Raw genomic sequence first — 21091 nt, 5'->3', positions numbered from 1 at the left:
ATTATTTTCAAGTTGTAAATCCAAGAATGAAGTTGAAAGAACTTGCTTCTTCCTGAAGCCTGTGGTCGAGACCAGACATTAGTGAAGATTTCGGTACGTCTAGTCGCCTGTGACCTATGGGGGTGGGGCGTTCGTGTTATCAAAGGACCACCACCCACTAGAGGTACGTGCATGAACTGTAGCAGTATTTGCCCGATTGCGAAAGAAATACCGCTGGACATCTTAGCGCCACGCCCGCTGAATTGAAGCTTCCAGCTACCGAAACCTAAGAACCTAAGATCGTTTATGTCAACAGAGAACGAGCTATAGCCTCAGGATCTATCTGCGAAGACAAGCTAGCGTGGGTTTTATCATTTACTTATATAGTCCAGTGCTAATTTGTCCAGACCGACTCTTTATCCTTATTGATCTTCTGTATCTAGTATGTCGGCGTAGTTCCCAATTGCTCTGATGGATAGACATGGTAGCGCTGCATGGATGATTGCATATTTGCCAGTTGGGTAATTTTAACCGGCATTGATGGAAGAAGGGTTTGAGTAGTATTAACATAAAGTGACGTTATAATAGTTTATACAACCATGTGGACTGCTTTGGAACCGCTGGTGAAAAAGTGGGGCAGTTTTAGGTCAGTGAGGAGATGGCCGTATATTTGGTATAGTCGATGACATAAATTCATTAGCTTATGTGATCACTTTACATGAAGTCGTAGTCGAGACACCGATATAAAATGAGCTATATGTTTAATTGTGATAAACTGTTACTATAGTCTGGATCCACAGATGTGCAAAATCAGGAATTTATCGTAAAATCTCTCTTCGAATTTGACCCCAGCGTAATCATGAAATTTGGATTCCTTATCCCTTTAAACAAATGCCCTGAACTGCTTCAGTTTACGTATTATACTGCCTATACATCGTCGCATTCATGGTTTAATGTTCAATTTGTAGCCTATAGACCTATACGTGCCCAGTCATGAATGGAAGTATAAACCATGTGGAGAATCATTAATCGCCGTTGTTGTTACTCTCAAAAATATAATCTGTTAAATGTAATAGAAAATCTGTTATCTGAGTAATTCAAGAATGTATTCTGTTATTGTAGCAGATTATTCTGTTAAATGTAACACACATATTCTGTAAATTCAACAGAAGGATTCTGTTAGACTAACGGGATATTATTTTGAATATGACACCGTATTGTGTTATAACAACAGAATACATTTTAGCATCACTCAGGCAAAACAAATTTGTGTTAAAATTAACAGATTAGTTTTTTTGAGTGTAGACTTGTTTTGTCGAATTATATCCTTGAGAAAACGTGTGAAGAAGAAACGAAAAAAAAAAGAAATCCTATAGTATGTATCGCTCTTTTTTTTTTCGTATAAGAAAGTCTAGTTCCTGGACATTGAATCACGGAATTAGTCACGTGTCACTCGTTGGTGAAAGACCCCGTCTCATAACAATGACTGTGTACTCACTTATTCCTTGTGAGGAACATTTATTGCGGGTCGTAAAAACAACTATTATGTTAAACAATGGAAATTAATTCACAGAGCTGAATGTATACAAGTACGTGAACACACGGGTTATATGTCATTGCCCAGGTGCTGCGTTCTCATCTGTTTTTATTAACGTTTTAATGGGACTGTCGACATTTTCCAGAAGGAAACTGAAGATGGTCAGCTGTAAACAAACAGCAATTGTTGTGAACATAAAGAAGTTGAATAATTGTCAACTTGGAGGGAAGTGGTGTATTTTTTTAACCGAAGCAATTCCCAATAGAATGCCACGGAGCTTTATTGTAGACAACGCTATATTCCCAGATGTTCTCTCTCTGTCGATGAATATTTGCAGTCCCGCCCACCGATAGGGCCATATGGACGTTCCTGAACAACCACGCTCTTAAAATGAGTGCAAATAGTTTCAATCTTGTCTTATTTATATTTTATAATTATTGATTATTTTTATATTTTGTAATTTTGCATTTGTTCCTTAGTCTACTATGAACTTTCTCTGGGAAAACAGCAGTGACCTCGCAAATCTAAGCAGCATTGACGATATGACAAGAATCTCGCCTTCTCAACCCAATAAATGGCAGACATATTGGATGGATTTCAAAGAAATGCCCTTATTCATTTGACGAAGATAAATGTTTTGTTGACGGGGAATCTTGGAAAGTTCATAAAGTTTTCATCGAGATTAGATGATATATCATTTACCATGTTGACAAAGAGCAGAAAGATTTGATCATAAATCATTTTGTCAGTCACGCTTAAGAAGAATACCACCTCCAAACAGGGCATCTCAAGGGGAGTTAATCAGGCTCAGCCATCATCCCCTTGTAAAATCTAAAATAATAATGAATTACTCTGTAAAAGTCATATTTTATGGCCAGTACATGAATTAAGTCCAAAAAAAGACTTCTCTTTAATACAAATTCTACCAAAAATATCCTCCCACAATACTGACTGAGATTAATTTCGAATTTTTTGCTCCATGAATCGAAAAATTTTGGAAAGGAGAATTTGTTGCAATCCAGTGAGAAAAGGGAAAGAGAAAAGACTTGTATTTATGCACTTCCGGTTGACATCATAGTAAGTACCTCTAGCAACCCATTGCCTGAACGTCAGGGGTACAGAATTTGGTCCTGACAAATTGTAGAACTACCCTATAATATATACTCCGACAACGGTGATCACAAAGTATTTTGCGAATGTAAAATAGCAAAACTAACATCAAAGTTAAACATATGCAAAATGAATTTCTTTCTGTAGGTATTGCAACTTAGTTTATTAATCTTCACTTGTAGCGACCATTAAGTTTCAATTATCCCTCACAAACATGTGAACTGAAACTCTCTGTTTTATGAAAAACAGTTTGTGAGATTAGCAAGGTAAAACTCTTGCAGACTGCTTTAAGAGGCGAATTACCTCCGACAAGGAATACCTGCCCCTGACGCGTGTTATGTTCACCGTGTTATCTGTGTGAAGAGTGCTAAGGGTTCGGTGTTTGCACTTAATGTATCACGGCTTCACGTGGACAAGTTATAACATGCGTACACATGATTGCAAACAACTGATCCAATCTTACAGATTCTAATTAACTGGATTCTAGAGCTTTTCTTTGCTTATTTACGAATAAATCGCTGGTGCAATACACAACGGTCATACACTGATTTGTGTGAATCTTTTGCTCTGTACCTTTTTGACTGCGTCAGTGTCTATTGCGACTTAGCACTTTCTCTGGTTATCGTTGTTGAATGTTTATCAAAGTATATCATCTTATTATCAGGTGGGATATATCCTTTGAACGTTTTTTAATCAAGGAATGGTCAAATATCGGTGTAGTTAGTCATTCTACAATCATTCCGCCAATCAGTCATGTAATTTTCCTAAAGCCAGAACTAAGTGTTGCCGCTCCACCCGATTCGGTGATCTTCACGCTCACGACCTAGTTTCTAAGACGATATATCGATCTATTGGTTGCTCTCCACACACAGCCTCTTCCATAGACAAAGTAATTACTACTTATATCCTTCATCATGCTGTGTATGAGTCGCCGATTGTAGGAGAATAGCCCTAGTTCTCATCGGTAAGTTGGCCTAGTTGGAATCTTGCCAGCTGTAGCGCCACAAAGAATCCAGGGTTAATCCGGACGAGACGACGATGATGCGTTTTATTTAAGCCAAAACATTGCAATGAGATTAATTTGGCGTCTGTAAGACACCTTAGAGGACACACAAAAAAAGCGTCGGGAGCAAATTCTACAAAAACAAAGGTCGTGCATGGGTGAATGGTACTCTACGTTTAACCGTGAATGTTGAAATGATTTAAAATGCTGTTAGGAAGGTAATCTACACAGATAGCAATAATGTTAACTATAGTTTCTAATGACAACATGTATTTGCACTTAGTGCGAATTTTAGTTCAAAACTACGAGTTACCAGATGGATGTTGCATTTCATATAATTTCAAGTATGAAACCAGGCTGTATCAAGCACAAGTATAAAACCAGGCTGTATCAAGCACAAGTATAAAACCAGGCTGTATCAAGCACTACAAACACATATTCAGCTGTTTCATAGTTTTTGTGACACATGATCAGAAGTGCTGTTTTCAAATTGGACCTCGAGTTTGCCAACATTTTCCGCTGTCCTGCATCCAAATGTGTATAGACGGTTAGGGATTTCCTCTGTGTACCAAAGAACCCAGACACTATCCCTTGTAAGGCCTCTTTAAGACAGTTGTGGATGACAAGGCGAAGAGGGATTGATGCTTTACCCTCAGGCTTTTTAACACTGGCTGTACTCAGCACCCTGGCTCTGGCTGACAGCTATGGAAAACTCTCCCTCCACACTGCTACCTTCTCATCCTCTCCAATTATTTTCTCTCTGTTTACGAACACATCACCGTAATGATATTAAACTAATTCTCAACACCGCTAAGCTCATTTGTGCCTACTGTGCCAATGTTCCGAATGGCTTCGGATCAGATGGAGGTATCGCTAGGCATTTTGGTGTTCTGGAAGCAAAGCCGATGGAGTCCTATGAGGGCGTTTTTGAGGTGGTAAAAAATGTCACCGATTTACCGAAGTATCTCCAGTTTTAGAGTGTACTGTCGCGGCGTGTTTGAGCAAATTTGTAAGGTTTTCCCCTGACTGGGTATGTAAACCCGTCGACAGCATCGTTATTATGAAATACAATACTTAGTTCATAAAATTCCCGGTCAAGTTATGTCTTCTTACAATACAATTTTAGTGTTGTCTGTTCGCACTCTTGAGTTGCATGATATAAAATGGTCGCTTTTCCAGTGATTGGGCCAGGCCATGATAAAAAAATATGTTTGTTGCGGGTAACGTGACAGAGTCGCTAAATTCGGGCCGACTGAATTTTTCTGCGTGGAAATGTGAAAGTTTCTTTCTTCCGGAGACAAACAATGCCGAACACAAACCACTGCTCCGAATTACCGAAATTAGGTTCAATATTAGAGCTTTGCCCTCGCCGGAGCCAGAAGAAAATTCATATCATCCACTACCTGCACTAAAAATTTCACAATAGCATCGTTTAAAATATAAATAAATATATATATATATATATATATATATATATATATATATATATATATATATATATATATACATATATATATATATATATATATATATATATATATATATATATATATATATATATATATATATATATATATACATATATATATTTTAACATAGAAGGATAAATTTCTTGTTGTTAGTAAAGATTCGTTGTTTAGAAGCAGGATCATCCTGAAAAGGCTCTTCTTAAAATCTATTTTACCCAGTAAAATTCCAGCCGTTTTAGTTAAAGTATAAAAAAGCAGTCCCTGTGGACGTTAACCGACGTGTACCTTATTGTTTGTTGGCTCAAAGCGGTCGTTCAGGCTTTCGGGTGTTAGAATATTGGATGAGATTTCACACTATAACTGTCACACACTGAGATTCATATTCTCCGGATATAACAGTGCTGGTTGCGGATGTTTTATATCTGATTGCTAGCTTGTCGCATGCTTATCATTCAAGTTGTCAGATATTTGGACGCTTAATACATACTCGGATAAAAAGTTCTAACATATCAGATGCTCTGGGTGAATCAAAGCTTGTAATAGCGGTTATGTATCTGTTTACATCACGCGGAAGGATCATTGATAAAGAGGTAATTCGTCTTCCCTGAAGCTATTGTCGCATATACTCCGTTTATGTCATTACAGAAAATCTGAGGCTGGATGATAATGTCAGAATGGCATGTGCAGCAATGTTGTTTTGAGAAGACTTAATGATTGTTGAATAACATGCTGCAGTCATGGAACAGATGATTAACTATCGTAAACGTGGCCTATAGTGGTGAGATGCTAATGCAGCATTACAACACAGGAGCCTCACAGTAATGTGATCGCTATGAGTTCAAGTCCAGCTCAGTGTGGTTTCCTCTCCGGTCGTACGTGGGAAGGTCTGTCAACAACCTGCAGATGATCGTGGGTTTCCTCCCTCGGTTTCTCCCACCATAATGCTTGCCGTTGTATAAGTGAAATATTCTTGAGTACGGCATAAAACTCCAATCCAATAAATAAAAATAGAATAAATAGAAAAAATGCAACTTCATATCATGAAAACTTGTGCTTAATTTTAGCAAAGATATATTAAAGTTAAAAGTTCATTTAGGCTACTGCCAGAAATCCAGCACAACACTTTTCAGTGTTATCCCCCAAAACGTCAAAACATTTATAGAACATACTCCAGAGGAGGTTTCCAAGATGCAGAGCTTTACAGTTTTTTGTCCCTAAGCGATTTGAGCGCTATATTCATCTTGGCTGAAACCACAGTTTGTATGGATGGAGATAGCCGTGCGAGATAAAGGGCAAGGATTTGATAAACTTCCGAGGTGGGCTGAACATTAACAACTTGTTAATAAGAAGTGTGAAAATGTCTGTGTAAAGAAGCCATTACATGCTTAAAGTTAACTTTAAATGGCTCAGAATTCAATCTAAAATGCGATTCTTGTAAATATATGCATTTTCATGCATGAGAGAACTGCCAGGGCAAGAAATATGCCATGTGAACTAAAACCATTTTGGGGAGTTCCACACAAAATATGATGCTCTTGTTGACCAAGACCAAAAGTTCCCGTCATGTGAACATCGCAGCTGTGTTCACTACATAGGTCATCTTGGCTATTAGTGTTACGACAGGACACAAGCACATGACTTTCATGGTTTAATGGCTACCGAAAATGTTTATATTTGATAATTTTGTTGTAATTTTCTGCCGACCTGTTCTCACCAGATGGGAATTCATTTGCGCTACAATATTGCATTTCTTGAACTATTTTATATAATTAGTATATCTCCATTTGCCTTGAGGAAATAGATTAAGCTATCCTGTCGCTAAATGGATTGGAGGCCATGTAAACCAATGCATGGACAGCATGCTATCTTATTGTACAAGATTACAGTTCTTGATGGACAGATGGTACAAATCTACAGAAGCGTCTTTTTTTTGTCTGAAAATCGAATCGTATGATCGACTATACAACCATGAAATGGTATTGGATTGTTTCCCAGCATGTCGACCTTTGCAACAATTCAACCTTTGCGGCAAGTCAACCTTGGCGACTTGCGTGCAACAGGTCTGTGTGTTATGTTCGAGGATGATAGAGAATTACTGTGTATATGACAGGGCTTAAACTGTGTTCGGTGTACATAGTGACTGGACTAAAACAGTGTTCTGTGGACATAGTGACTGAATTAAAAAAGTGTCCGGTGTACATAGTGACTGGACTAAAACGGTGTCCGGTAGACATAGTGATTGGACTAAAACAGTGTCAGGTGGACTTAACGACTGGACTTAAACTGTGTCTGGTGGGCTTAGTGATAATACTTATGCAGTATTCGATAGACTTAGTTTGGTGCTTAAACAGTGTCCACTGATTTACCATACCGATCCTAAAGTAATCAAATAATTTATAGAGTGCAGTAATTCATACAGATCGATAATTTTTGCTTCATTATATTAAGATATGGACTCTTAAAGTTGGATTCTTTTTTGTTGGTGGGGTGGGGGTGGGGGTGGGGGGTGGTCTCTGTTTCTTCGTGGAGCTATGCAGCCTGATTTTCCACACTTATCTTGGAGTGGCCGTATGGATGTAGTTAATATGCATCAAGACGATGACTTCTGCGAAGTGAAGAAACAGCTGTGCGACTTTCTTGTTTCATATAAGCTACTTTCATGGGGACATCTTGATTTTGAGAGATCAGCTCTCACGCCAGTGGACATTTGTAACGAGGCGTCTTTATATTTGAGGTTTACATGAATCAAGGCCTCCGTGGCCGAGTAGTTAGCGTCTTACGAAGGTCCTTCAGACGAAGGTGAATCCGTAAGACAAGCCGAGTACCTTAATTGTTTGTTCCATAAAGGGGGACAACTTTCGGTATAGGTGAATAGGAATCTTCACGGTTTCAGCCCCTTTTTTCGCGCATATAAGAAATCTAAGCGAAACACCATTCAAACTGATTTAATTATTTAAGGTCAGTGTAATCATCGATATAACTGTATGTTCCTTTTGCTTTAAATATACAAAAATTAGTGATAGTCAAAATATAATAAAATTTTGAAAGGTCATGTACATGTAGGTTTACAGAGCTAGTTTTGCATTAACAATCTACATGCATCCTTTGACAATATAACTGATCTTTTGTTTTATGATAAATTTAACAACATGTGATTAACTTATCAACATCTACAGAATTTACAAATGCATCCTTTATATGCTCCCTAGGATAAAATAAAAACTATAATAATATATGAGGGCTGTATAATTGTACGTAAGAGCTACTGCGATAGAAAGCTTGATGCCAACAGAGACAATATATCAAGAACAGCCTGGCCCCCAGGTGAAATATGCAAAACTTGTCCTGTATTCGACTCATACTGAGCCTCGAATCTCTGGAGATGGTGCTCAGATGAGGTTTGCTCAAGATATGAGGTTATAAAGAGTAGAAATGCATCTATATCTATGTCTGCTCTTCAGTATTCGTATTTTAAGACTCTGGAAACCATGAGTAGGCTGTAAACAAGTTCTGGATCCCAGTATAGTTAGGAAATCATTTTCAAGTAAAGTTAGAAAAAAAACCCCCTCAAGATCTAGTTTTTATAACCTCTGTCTGTCTAGTCTGTGTGTGAAGTGGAGTTTGATTATCTATTTCAGCAAAAAATCATACTCAAGAAAGTTGTATATCCTCGGTCCCAGGTCCCTGGTGACTGCAAAGCTATGAATTATGAGTGGCAAATAGCCAATGTCAACGACTATGATGTAGTGTGCATTTGCTTATTGTTTGTCCAGAAGGTCTTCAATCACGGTTCAAGACACCCGTACACTTTGCTTACATTAGAGCAAATTAAAGGCCACTGCAACACTAGCATATTTGTGTGCATGGAAACAAAAATTACTGAGATACGAATTTATTTATTAAGACCCATTGGTGCTATAGACGACACTGACGTCCTCGAGCGGCGACAAAATCCTCTTGAGGACATAACGCAACAGTCGGGTTAAGCTGAGTTGTGTCTCCAGGTCTATATGCTGCAGGCCGAGCTTTACAGCTGTACTCCGAATATTTTTTATCGCATTCCTTTCAACACTGCATGATGCGGGTTCATTTCTAGTTCGGGTACAAAATTTAGAGACTGTCAAACTTTTATTGTCCGTGCGGTCGACGACACTCGTGTGGTCTTATATGCAGTCTTTCACCCGTTTCAGACCACGTGTTTTCCACCAATATGGCATGCAGGGCGATTATGTTGCACATGCGAAAGTTCGTCAATAGTTTGTCAAAGACCGGGTTTTTTTTTTACCCCAGTTTCCATCGCCCATAAAAATGATCGCCATCGCATATGTGAAATATTCTTGAATCTGGCGTTAAACAATGATATCAACATAGAAATTTTCGTTGGTAATTCTTATGTCTATCTCACAGACAAACTATACCATGTATAGGCACTATACTGGCGCTTTTATTACGTGATATCAAGGGCCTATGGTAGCCTGTAGGTATAATTATCGATGTATACATGTACTGTAGTGTACTTGCATACGTGTACGTTGTAGGCTTTTCCCAATATCGCATGAGGGGGCACAGGTTATTAGAAAATGTAGGTCTTAGCGGACATATTAATCACAACAAAAAGCATGAGCGGCTCTTACGACGGGGTAGTAATTGCTTCTCTCACTACTCATTTGTCTGGTTATTTAAATAAGTCACGTGATACCACGGTCACAGAAGTTCCCCGCGCTCTATTCTCCGCTTTTACACGGAAAGATCCGAGGTGTGACCGGAAGCACCATTCGTCTGCGTCGCCGGGGATGTCGACGGAGATTACAAAGCAGACTGTGGTGAATAAGACTGGTTAGAAGATGATGACAAATGTAGAATTTATTAGGATTCGGTAGATTACCGTCATTTTATTAGTAAAGAATGAAGGCCGGGCTAAAGGGCAAGCCATCTAAGTAAGTCTCCGTCTTATTACATTTTGAATCCGCCAGCCAGTCGTCTGCAAAGATTCCATTGTCTGCGGGGAAAAGCCGTAAGATCCAGAAATCTCTGTAGTAAGGACTGTAATGGATGTAGCTCACAGCCTTGAGTGTAAAATGTACTCTTTCTGGTATGTTTTTTAAAAAAGGGTTGAAAAGCACCTTTTGCACAGTCGTTGTTAGTACATGTATGTTAGTCACTACATAGGCTTTCATGGCCCAGTCCATGTAGGTCTATGTTGTTTTTTTTTTGTTGCTTTTTGCTGTTGTATCGTCAACCAAACACCACCATCCCGCGTCTTGCTCGACATGCGCAGACCATTACGAACGACCAAGGGCGTCAATTCCGTCAAAAGATCGGTTCATCAGGGTCACTTATCTAAAGAACAGAACATCAGCTTTAGTTCATGGACCAAGAATACCAGTATGCGTACGCCAAATGGTGATATGGTACTGAAAGATCTGCAAATTTCCACCATGGGTGATATCTCCCTTTGACTGACAGCAGTCGCTTAGGAACTCTTGTAATGAGGGGCCTAACTTCAACAGTCAGCCGTCAAGCTGACATTCAATAAATAAATGGTGAGAGGAAGTATGAGACGACGTTTGTTCAGGTGTGACAGACAATAAGCAGAACACAATAAGCAGAACAGCAGTAGAGCATCAGAGAGATAGGCTCGTGGGGTCAGAGGTTGAAACCTCATCCTGTTGGCACCAGTGCTGTTCTTTATTGAAGAGCACCTCACCAAGCGTCTGACAAACTTGCACCATCTATATCACGTATATCACAAACCTGAAGTACCTCAACAGGTATGTGACAATCCTAAAGCCGCTCATCAGGTGTCTGACAAACCTAAAGCAGCTCATCAGATATGTGACAAACCTAAAGCAGCTCACCAGGTATCTGACAAACCTTCAGCACCTCACCAGGTATCTGACAAACCTAAAGCATCTCACCAGATATCTGGCAAACCTAAAGCATCTCACCAGATATCTGACAAACCTGCACCATCTCACCAGGTATCTGACAAACCTAAAGCAACTCACCAGGTGTCTGGCAAACCTAAAGCATCTCACCAGGTATCTGACAAACCTAAAGCATCTCAACAGGTATCTGACAAACCTAAAGCATCTCACTAAGTATCAGACAATCCTAAAGCATATCACTAAGTATTAGACAATCCTAAAGCATATCACTAAGTATCTAACAAACCTAAAGCATCTCACCAGGTATCTGACAAACCTTCAGCACCTCACCAGGTATCTGACAAACCTAAAGCATCTCACCAGATATCTGGCAAACCTAAAGCATCTCACCAGATATCTGACAAACCTGCACCATCTCACCAGGTATCTGACAAACCTAAAGCAACTCACCAGGTGTCTGGCAAACCTAAAGCATCTCACCAGGTATCTGACAAACCTAAAGCATCTCAACAGGTATCTGACAAACCTAAAGCATCTCACTAAGTATCAGACAATCCTAAAGCATATCACTAAGTATTAGACAATCCTAAAGCATATCACTAAGTATCTAACAAACCTAAAGCATCTCACCAGGTATCTGACAAACCTAAAGGATCTCACCAGGTATCTGACAAACCTAAAGCATCTCACTAAGTATCAGACAATCCTAAAGCATATCACTAAGTATCTAACAAACCTAAAGCATCTCAACAGGTATCTGACAAACCTAAAGGATCTCACCAGGTATCTGACAAACGTAAAGCATCTCACCAGATATCTGACAAACGTAAAGCAGCTCACCAGGTATCTGACAAACCTAAAGCAACTCACCAGGTGTCTGGCAAACCTAAAGCATCTCACCAGGTATCTGACAAACCTAAAGCATCTCAACAGGTATCTGACAAACCTAAAGCATCTCACTAAGTATCAGACAATCCTAAAGCATATCACTAAGTATCTAACAAACCTAAAGCATCTCAACAGGTATCTGACAAACCTAAAGGATCTCACCAGGTATCTGACAAACGTAAAGCATCTCACCAGGTATCTGACAAACCTAAGACACCTCCTCTTTCAATGGTATTAGGAAGTTGAGATGGATAATATAACGAGCATATGGCTCACAAGTTCAGTTAGTGACGTTTCAGTGTAGGTACGAATACCGTTAACAAGCATAATGATGAATTAGTGACAGCAATAGGTATTTAAAGAGAGGGCTAAGTTGTTGATTTCAACATATGAACAATAGAAGAAACATACAGATTGACAAGATTGGCACATAGTTATCAAGCAAATGAACAATAGATGAAACATACAACAGACGAAACATGTATCAGATAAACAACAGACTTCGACAACTATGGTCAAAGGTGTGAGTTAGGATGGGTGGAAGTCTAGGATCTGCATGCTGAGATGAGGTCGGCGTAGGCAGGGGGAATTAGGAATCCATTGTCTCGGTTAATGTATGGCTTTGATGGGCGTATTTCAATGACTTCCATCAGCTTTCTTGTAGTGGTCTTGGTTATATTAGTTTTCAAGGGTCTGACACTTGACCAGTCATTCGTGTGGCGGGGATTTACCTTAATGTGGTCTGATATGTCAGATTTAGAGTGCTGGAATTTTACTGAGTTTTGGTGCTCCTTGGATCTTAGTGGTGACGGCCGTGAGGTTTCTCCAATGTATTACTGATTACAAATGCGTTTAATTTAAGAAATACACCCTTTGAGAGGTTGGTGGGTGGTTGGAGGTCGTTTCTCACCAGATATTTGACAAATCTAAAAGCATGTCACTAGGTATTTGCCAAACCTGCAGCACGTCGCCAGGTATTTGACAAACCTCCACCATCTCACCAGGTATCTGACAAGCCTAAAGCATCTCACCAGGTATCTGACAAACCTAAAAGCATCTCACCAGGTATCTGAAAAACCTAAAGCATCTCACCAGGTATCTGACAAACTTAAAGCAACTCACCAGGTATATGACAAACCTAAAGCATCTCACTAGGTATCTGACAACCCTTCAGCACCTCACCAGGTATCTGACAAACCTAAAGCATCTCACTAAGTATCAGACAATCCTAAAGCATATCACTAAGTATCTAACAAACCTAAAGCATCTCACCAGATATCTGGCAAACCTAAAGCATCTCACCAGGTATCTGACAAACCTGCACCATCTCACCAGGTATCTGACAAACCTAAAGCAACTCACCAGGTGTCTGGCAAACCTAAAGCATCTCACCAGGTATCTGACAAACCTAAAGCATCTCAACAGGTATCTGACAAACCTAAAGCATCTCACTAAGTATCAGACAATCCTAAAGCATATCACTAAGTATCAGACAATCCTAAAGCATATCACTAAGTATCTAACAAACCTAAAGCATCTCAACAGGTATCTGACAAACCTAAAGGATCTCACCAGGTATCTGACAAACGTAAAGCAGCTCACCAGGTATATGACAAACCTAAAGTTTCTCACCAGTGAATCGTTGTCTTGTTCAGATATAGCTTAGGTAACCAGGGCCCATATTTATCAAACGTCATTGCTTAAGTGAAATATTCAAACACAGCTACAAAAATTTTTTTGCTTTATATATAAGAAGGTTAAACTTTGTACACTGGTTCTTTACTGCTGAACGATGTCCTTAACACAACTTGTGTCCTTTCCTGTTCCTAAAATTGTTTTGCTAAGCACTTACACTGTGACTTCAGTCTTCAGTTGCTTGATAAATATCAGCACTGGAGTTAATATGTTCCACTATAAATCAAATCTATGTTGGTAGAAGGTCCGCTTCGGGAGCGGTAGATCCAGGGTCAATACTGGGTCGAGTCACACCTAAGACCTTAAAAGAAGGAAGTTGTAACTTCCTCGCTTGGCGTTTAGCATGAAGGGAATAGCGCAACGACTGATTGACCCGTATCAGTATAGTGGCTCCGCCGGAGCGCTTTACTTGCCTTCGGTAAGGCGTCTAAGTGAAGCAGCACTAGATAGAAGAGCGGTGGGAATCTGTCATGCATCCAGGAGGAACATAACATGCACTCTAAGGATTCCTTCGTCATCATATGACTGAAAAATTGTTAAGTACGACGTTAAAACTCCAAGCACTCACTCAAGCAAATCTATGTTTCGCCGTCAATCTCAAATTCCTTACGGCGCGTGCGTCGCTCTCTACCTTTCACTTTACATCACTGCCACCAATAGACAAGCTTGACCATTGGAGCCTACGAGACGCACCTGGGCTTGTTAGGCTTAGCCTCATCACTTGCCTCCTCTCGCTGAACTATATAATCAGCATGCATGAATGTAATTGTTTCAGATTTTGGTTGTATCATGTTGTGCACCCTCTACATAAAGAGAATGCATGTGTATAGTGTATTGTAGGAGGCAAAGGTTGAAACGGATTGTCAGTGTTTTCTGACATCACTCCCTGTCTCATCACCGTGACCCCAGTGACCTCGGCGATGTTAAGAATTTCTGGACAAAATTCACTAGTGGTGGCAGTGAAAGGTAGAGAGCGACGCATGTGTTGTAAGGAGTATCAAGCTCCGTTAATTCCTCAGAAATGTCCTCCAATAATATTTCAGATATAGCATGCGTGATCTTGCCACTTCTTGTATATCTTCGTTGTGAAAAAAAAAATCCCATCTGGTAAAGGAAAGGGAGTTTATACATTGTAATGTTCTAAATGCACCAAAATATTCTTGAATGCAACTGAAGTTGAAGCGAAAATAGATAATCATAGATGTGCAATTGATTCTTCTTTACCGATTTCAATGTACACACTTATGTATAGCTTAATAGAGTCCGCAATTCCAAAGGCGATAACGTAAATTGGCCCTAAGGGAAGTATTTACCATAAGTTTATCATATATAACTTCCACTTGGGAAATCAAAATTCGGGATTCGGGCGAATAGGCGTGAAGAGACCGCCATTAATGTGTTTATTAATGCCGTCATAAACTGAGCCTAGTTTTTGTTTACTGTGCTCTGTCACCTTCTACCTCGGGAGTGATATCTTGATGTAATGATACGGGGACATTTTATTGATGAAGGATCATAAGTGTGCATAACTGTATCTATCACACTGGAAATGAAGTGGGCAGTATGTATTTAGTCAATCAATAATCGCCACAAAGCTGGATCATATATAAATATAGCAATTGTACATGCTGCATAACCTTTTGTTTTAATCGTAGAATGACCCTTTTATTTAAAAAACATGCACGTAAATTAAAAGCAATAGCAAAGACTGAAATTATGTCTGTTTTATTTCATGGAATTAATTTTATGCACATGTATATGTGCACACATGCATTGTTAATGACGAAATCATACTGAAGATGAAACTCGCAAATCATGTTAGTCGTAGATATTGTTAATTTTAGATAACTGTGCTTCTTTACTGACACCCAACCAGTACCTAGGAAAAACAGTAGGTTATGCCGTAGGTCTGCCAAAACAGTAATGAAAAAGTCTTCCGGACGTTTTTTTTCATAACTGCTCATTGCATTTCAATTCAAACTTATATAAATGACTGTGACAAGGTATAAATCAAGAACGAGTTTGCAATGACTTCGTCCATTTTCAAAAAATATGTGGCTGTTGGAGCTCGAAAAATGATAGCCATTTTGTTCTGTTGTAGACTTCGGCAGCCAGGTTTTACGGGCTTTTTTTATACTTCAATAAAGTTTGTCATATCAGTATATTTAATTGAAAATTGGTACCAGTATGTGGATTCAAGTTAGGTTGTATGTTATAAATCAGTTAGGTTGTATGTTATAAATAAAGTTTGAGTTTCCCGCTGTTTGTCCACTGTGGTCTAAACTTTGCCCTTTTTGGTCTTTTTTTTTTTTTCTTTTTTTAGACTTTAAAAGTTTCTGAATTTTGTTCAAAACGGTTCGTCGTATTACTTGGGAACCTGATTTGATTGGCCTTATCGTAACAAGCTGTAGATCAAGTCCAAGTTTCGTTTTGCACTGTAGATTTAGACCATGCGAGATATTGCATAGTTTTTCATATATTCTGACAGCACTGTTCAGTTTCAACACACACATATATAACAATTATTCTGGAGGCTCACACTTTAATTTACCGGGATTTAATGCCGTGCCTCAAGAACACTACATGCAGTGTAAAACAGGATTTACCCTACACTGCCTTCACATGAAGAAGACAAAACCTTATACAAGGTCATCTTGTTCCTCCACATTATTTATTTACTTGATTGGTATTTTATGTCCTATATTCAAAAATATTTCACTTATACGAAACTGGACAGAGCATTGGGGGGGGGGGGGGGAGAGCCCACGGAACATCTGCAAGTTGCTCATCCCAGGTATATACTTTTCTCCAGATAAGTATAGCACTACACATATACATGTTTTTGTAACGGTGACGTCTGAAAATCTATAATTTCGAATTAGAATCAAATTATTCGATTCATACAAATAAGAACAGTGTATGTATACCCTACAGGTAGGAAGTTGTTTCTTTACTGTTCGTGGATTTCTATGGTCATACTGTACACATTAACCACATATTTGTGAGTTAGTTGCATTATATGGCTCGAAAGAAATTTAGGCCTTCTTGTTTTAATGGCTTGAAAGATCCTAGTCAAAATGGGAGCGAAAATCAAGAAGATCATGTCCCACAGCATCATATGATCCCATGATATCAAATATAAAATGATAACATATACCTTCATTTCGGGCTGTTTTAACCCGTTACTCTCACATGCAACAGCGTTGCTTGAAATGAGAGTTACCCCACCCCGCAACAAATATATATATATATATACATGTATATACCTTCATTTAAGCACACACGAGGAACCTTTCGGATATTGGTAAAGCGTAGTTCATGACAGGGCTCTAACTTATTCATATACAGTTAGTATATATGGACTAGGCTGGGCGTCGAACTCATATAAAATAGCGTAGGCCTATGTTTAATATGCAGAGCCCATGCACGTGGGTGATTTAAATGATGGCTGAGAACCTACGAGCGTTTCTTGACATTCGTGCTATTTTCGTGGGGGAGTTGGAAGAATGGACTTAAAATAGATACCACCGACTGATCAGACAAGACCCCATGTGCTCAGCTGACAGGTGACAAACTACAGGCCAGCCCACGGACCGCTGATCAATGTGCTTTGCTGTGAGAAAACGTATACAAAATTAAAACTGCCTAACTCAGCACACACGATTGTGTTAATAGCGTATACGCATGTGCGTTGGTTTTTTGAGTGAAAAAAAAACCTTTGGAAATTTCATATGAGTACCGGTAAATGTCATTTAGAAAGCGTAATCCATAATAATGATAATAAATTAGTCATAAGGACATTTGTTAAGAACATCAAACCTTTGGGATATTTCAGTAAGTTCGCCGTGATTGGAGTGCAATAAACGGCATTAAGGACCAGGCGAGATTGGCGACATCCACGTATTTGCCGTAGGCAGTTATCTTATAATAAATTTGGAGTTTCTAAATTGTTAAGAATGGCAGAAATTTGAGGTGGCAAACTGTTTTACTCATTGTTTGCGGGCTTACCGATACCAGTGCCTCGGTACGATAAAAACGTGCCAAAAAATCCATTCATATATCCATAAGAAGGAATGTCCTGAGCAACTACACAGATGTATACAAACGACTGAGGACAGTGGAGAATTAAGCTGTCTGGGTCTGGAACTACATCATAAACTCAGAACCGGTGCACCTTATTATTACAAATCCTTTCGCATGGCTGGACAACATACATGGTTGTCGATCGATCACTAGAGCCATGGATGTGTGGAAGCCGGCTTTGCGTCTAACTAGGCTATAAATTGTATTGCTATAAACCTCATTGAGCAGGTTCCATATATCGACATAATAAAACCCAGAGATATGAACTGTAGAGCTATATTTATATGGGTGGAGCCATGCATGTAGAGGAAACAGGTGACAGGGACCTGTATATACCATGTATATGAGTAGTCACAAACCTTCGACCAAGTGGACGTATATATAGCACCGACCGTCAAATGCATGCATGATCGTAGGCCCCTACCTGTAAAATAAATGGTGTTCTCATGGTTTACATTGGTATAGTTACGTGTGGATTCTGACAAAAAAACAACAGTGACAAGAGGTACTTATATATAGCATCATTTTTTATTAGGGCAGAGACCAACGTTGTGAGATTCATGTGAAGAAGGACCCACTGAGACACCCGGCGCTTTACAGCTAGTCTGCATTTACATGTATCTATCTAGTATGGGGTTCTATGTTCGCCAACAGTACATTTGTTACGAACTTACGTTGAGGGACTACAACATGGCTAGCAGTGTGATTAATTGCACAAGTATATACCACGCAATGTACTCGCCGAATTCATAGGCCTATATATATATAGGCCTATTTAGTTTGACAGGTCTTAAGATATCACTGAAAGATTATAAACTTGCGCACGTATGTTCACACTACTGGTGCCGTCCAATAACATCTGTAAGCCACGTCCAATTTTATAAATATATATATATACCGGTATGACGTTAAGCTGGGATTATCCGTTGGACTTCCACTTGATATGCCGATTTATTTCACCCACGTATTGACCATTTCTTTTCACCCACGTCGTTTTATTCTTGCCGTTTGAGTATGATAATCAAAGATAGATGGTTAATTCATGTAAGTGGACAAATGGCTTGTGATTGGCTGCCCAGCTGAAAATGTCTATGAATGATGTCATCCCTACATTATAATTCATTAAAACGGGGTCGGCCAAGATATGCTGCAGTTTTCTCCCCTTTACCGCGAAGCGAGCTGAGTCGCTTCCTTAGAAACTGAGCTCATGGTATATATATAGTCCATTCTGTCATCTTTCGGAAAGAAAATCGAATGCCGGCATCTTATCGACCGATTGTGTGCGGGATTTTATTGAAATATGAGAGAACAAGAAGGAAGAACTGCAGGGCTGGCCTCGAATAAGTGGTCAACAACGGAATGTTGAAATAATGTATGTTCTGTTTCGTTTGCATGCAAGAATAATTTGCTCCGTTAGGAGCTCTTTTTTCAATGAGGTAAAATAAGTGCTGTCCGCTGGCCGACCATGGCTGTTTGGTGGTTGGGAATGTTATCGATTTTTGTACAAATAATTGAAGAATGTTCGTGTAAGATGTTGGATTTTTCCCCAGGTTACTGGGCCTGCTAAACCCGATCTATGTTCTCTCTTTTTCTCTAGGAAGAAGAGGATTCGATGGCACAAGGCACTGCGAGGCTAAAAACAGGAAAAGAAAAACGTTTGACAGAAGCGAAAGGCGAGGACGAGCGTGGCGGCGTGTCGGGTGTGAGAACGACTGTGCAAGGCGGCCGGCTGACAGACAAGGCGCAGGCTCAGCGACATCGGCAGCAGCATCACACTACCACACCACCTCCAGAGATTTCACATAAAGCAAGTGAGCAGCCTTCTAAGTCACATAGCACTTCCAGCTCTAAAGGGCAGGAGCGTCAATGCGGAGGAAAGAGCTCTGCTAGCACCACTCCCCCAAAAGACCGTAAAAGCCGGGTTCGGACAAGCTCTGCCAGCCCCAAAGCCAGTCCACGACACGAAGGACGCGGCAACCGAGCTCCCAATAATGGAGGCTTTGAGATGGGCATAAAGAAATCCGAAATCATGGATGATTCATCAGTAGTTCAGACTGTGGAAATTCTGAAGCGGCCAGGCCAGACATTGGGATTTTACATTCGCGAAGGCAATGGCATGGATAGGCAAGATGGAGTGTTCATATCACGCATTCAGATGGGAACGGTTGCCGAGAGCAACGGCCTGTTACATGTAGGTGATGAGATTCTCACTGTCAATAATGTGACCGTTACAAAAATGTCTCTAGATGATGTGGTTATACTTATGTCTATTCCTAAAAAATTAGTTCTGACTATCCGCACTAAGAAAAACTGCAATAAAAATGCATCATGCCCAGCTCTTGCCAGCACAGACATCGAGGAACAGCCACCTATTGTTGTTCTTAAAAAGGGACGTTCCAGTTCAGCCACCGCACTGGAAATGACAGAAAAATGTCCAGATGACTACAGTACAACATCTAGTCCTAATCAGCAGCGGGATTACAGTTCAGCTTACACACAAACCCCACCCAAAAAAGATCCGGCTCCACCACCGCCTCGTAGTTCCAAGCCGCCATCATATGCCAGTATATTTATTTCACCTCAGAGAGCTGAAGCACGATTGCTACGAGATGATTCGGTGGACAGTACTGTGTCTAGCCATACCAGTGAGGGGTCGGTGGTTCGTGGTGCTCAGCATATAAGAGACCAGCCTTATGTAGGTAGATACGGGTGGCACACTGTTGATATTAATATAGACTCGCCCCAGACTTCAGGATCAGGGGCAGGGGCTCAGTCCGCTCATTACCATAGCGACACTGCAGCAGGTGACCGTGAGTACTTGAAGTATTCTCTGGGAGAGGGAGGGTATCGCAAGATGCCACCTCGCTCGGCAAGTTTGAGTGGACGGACAACGCACATATCTCCAGACTACTCCTCTGATAGTGAATTGAGGGCGTTGTATGGTGAATCCTATGCAAATGTCCACGCAATCAGGGATTATGCTTCTCACAAAGGATATTACGATGCGGAACGTGATCGAGGGCGATCGCAGGATAAGGCGCTGCGTGGATTGTTACATGCCAAGACGAAATATGGTCGCTTACCTAGAAGTCATTCACCAGAGTGTTACAACTCCGATTCTGAAGTTGCTGCCTATCTGCAGTCTCGACGTGCAGACCCACGGGGATTTGCATCAGACCATGAGACTTACACGGGCGCAGGCGGTTTTACCAGTACATCCAGTGAATACACTGACCAGGATGACAATGACGTTATCTACTCTATACCTCGAATTCCCGCTAGCAGTAGCTCAGAATTGCAACAACTTCTACAAAAGTTTAACACTCTCTCACAAGAACTGCAGCAAGAGCAGAGCAAACTTCAACGGCAGCTCTCAGCTAAAAAACAAAGAGGTGAGTTATGTTTTAGCATATATGAAAAGAGTTGTTCATGCTTTTGT

The 21091-nt window shown here is 40.0% G+C and overlaps 1 protein-coding gene across 1 annotated transcript in view; it reads left to right on the top strand.

The window, feature by feature from the left end:
- LOC135470343 (rho GTPase-activating protein 100F-like) overlaps positions 1–21091 on the top strand; it is a 70358-nt gene that overhangs the window by 17847 nt on the left and 31420 nt on the right. Inside the window, exon 2 of the mRNA XM_064749218.1 lies at positions 19250–21044. Within this exon, the coding sequence (XP_064605288.1) occupies positions 19250–21044 (1795 nt within the window). The remainder of the gene's footprint in view (positions 1–19249; positions 21045–21091) is intronic.

Source organism: Liolophura sinensis, chromosome 7, assembly GCF_032854445.1.
Source record: "Liolophura sinensis isolate JHLJ2023 chromosome 7, CUHK_Ljap_v2, whole genome shotgun sequence".
Lineage (NCBI taxonomy): Eukaryota > Metazoa > Mollusca > Polyplacophora > Chitonida > Chitonidae > Liolophura > Liolophura sinensis.
The sequence above is the reverse complement of the archived record's forward strand: the minus strand, read 5'-3'. Positions and strand labels throughout refer to the sequence as shown.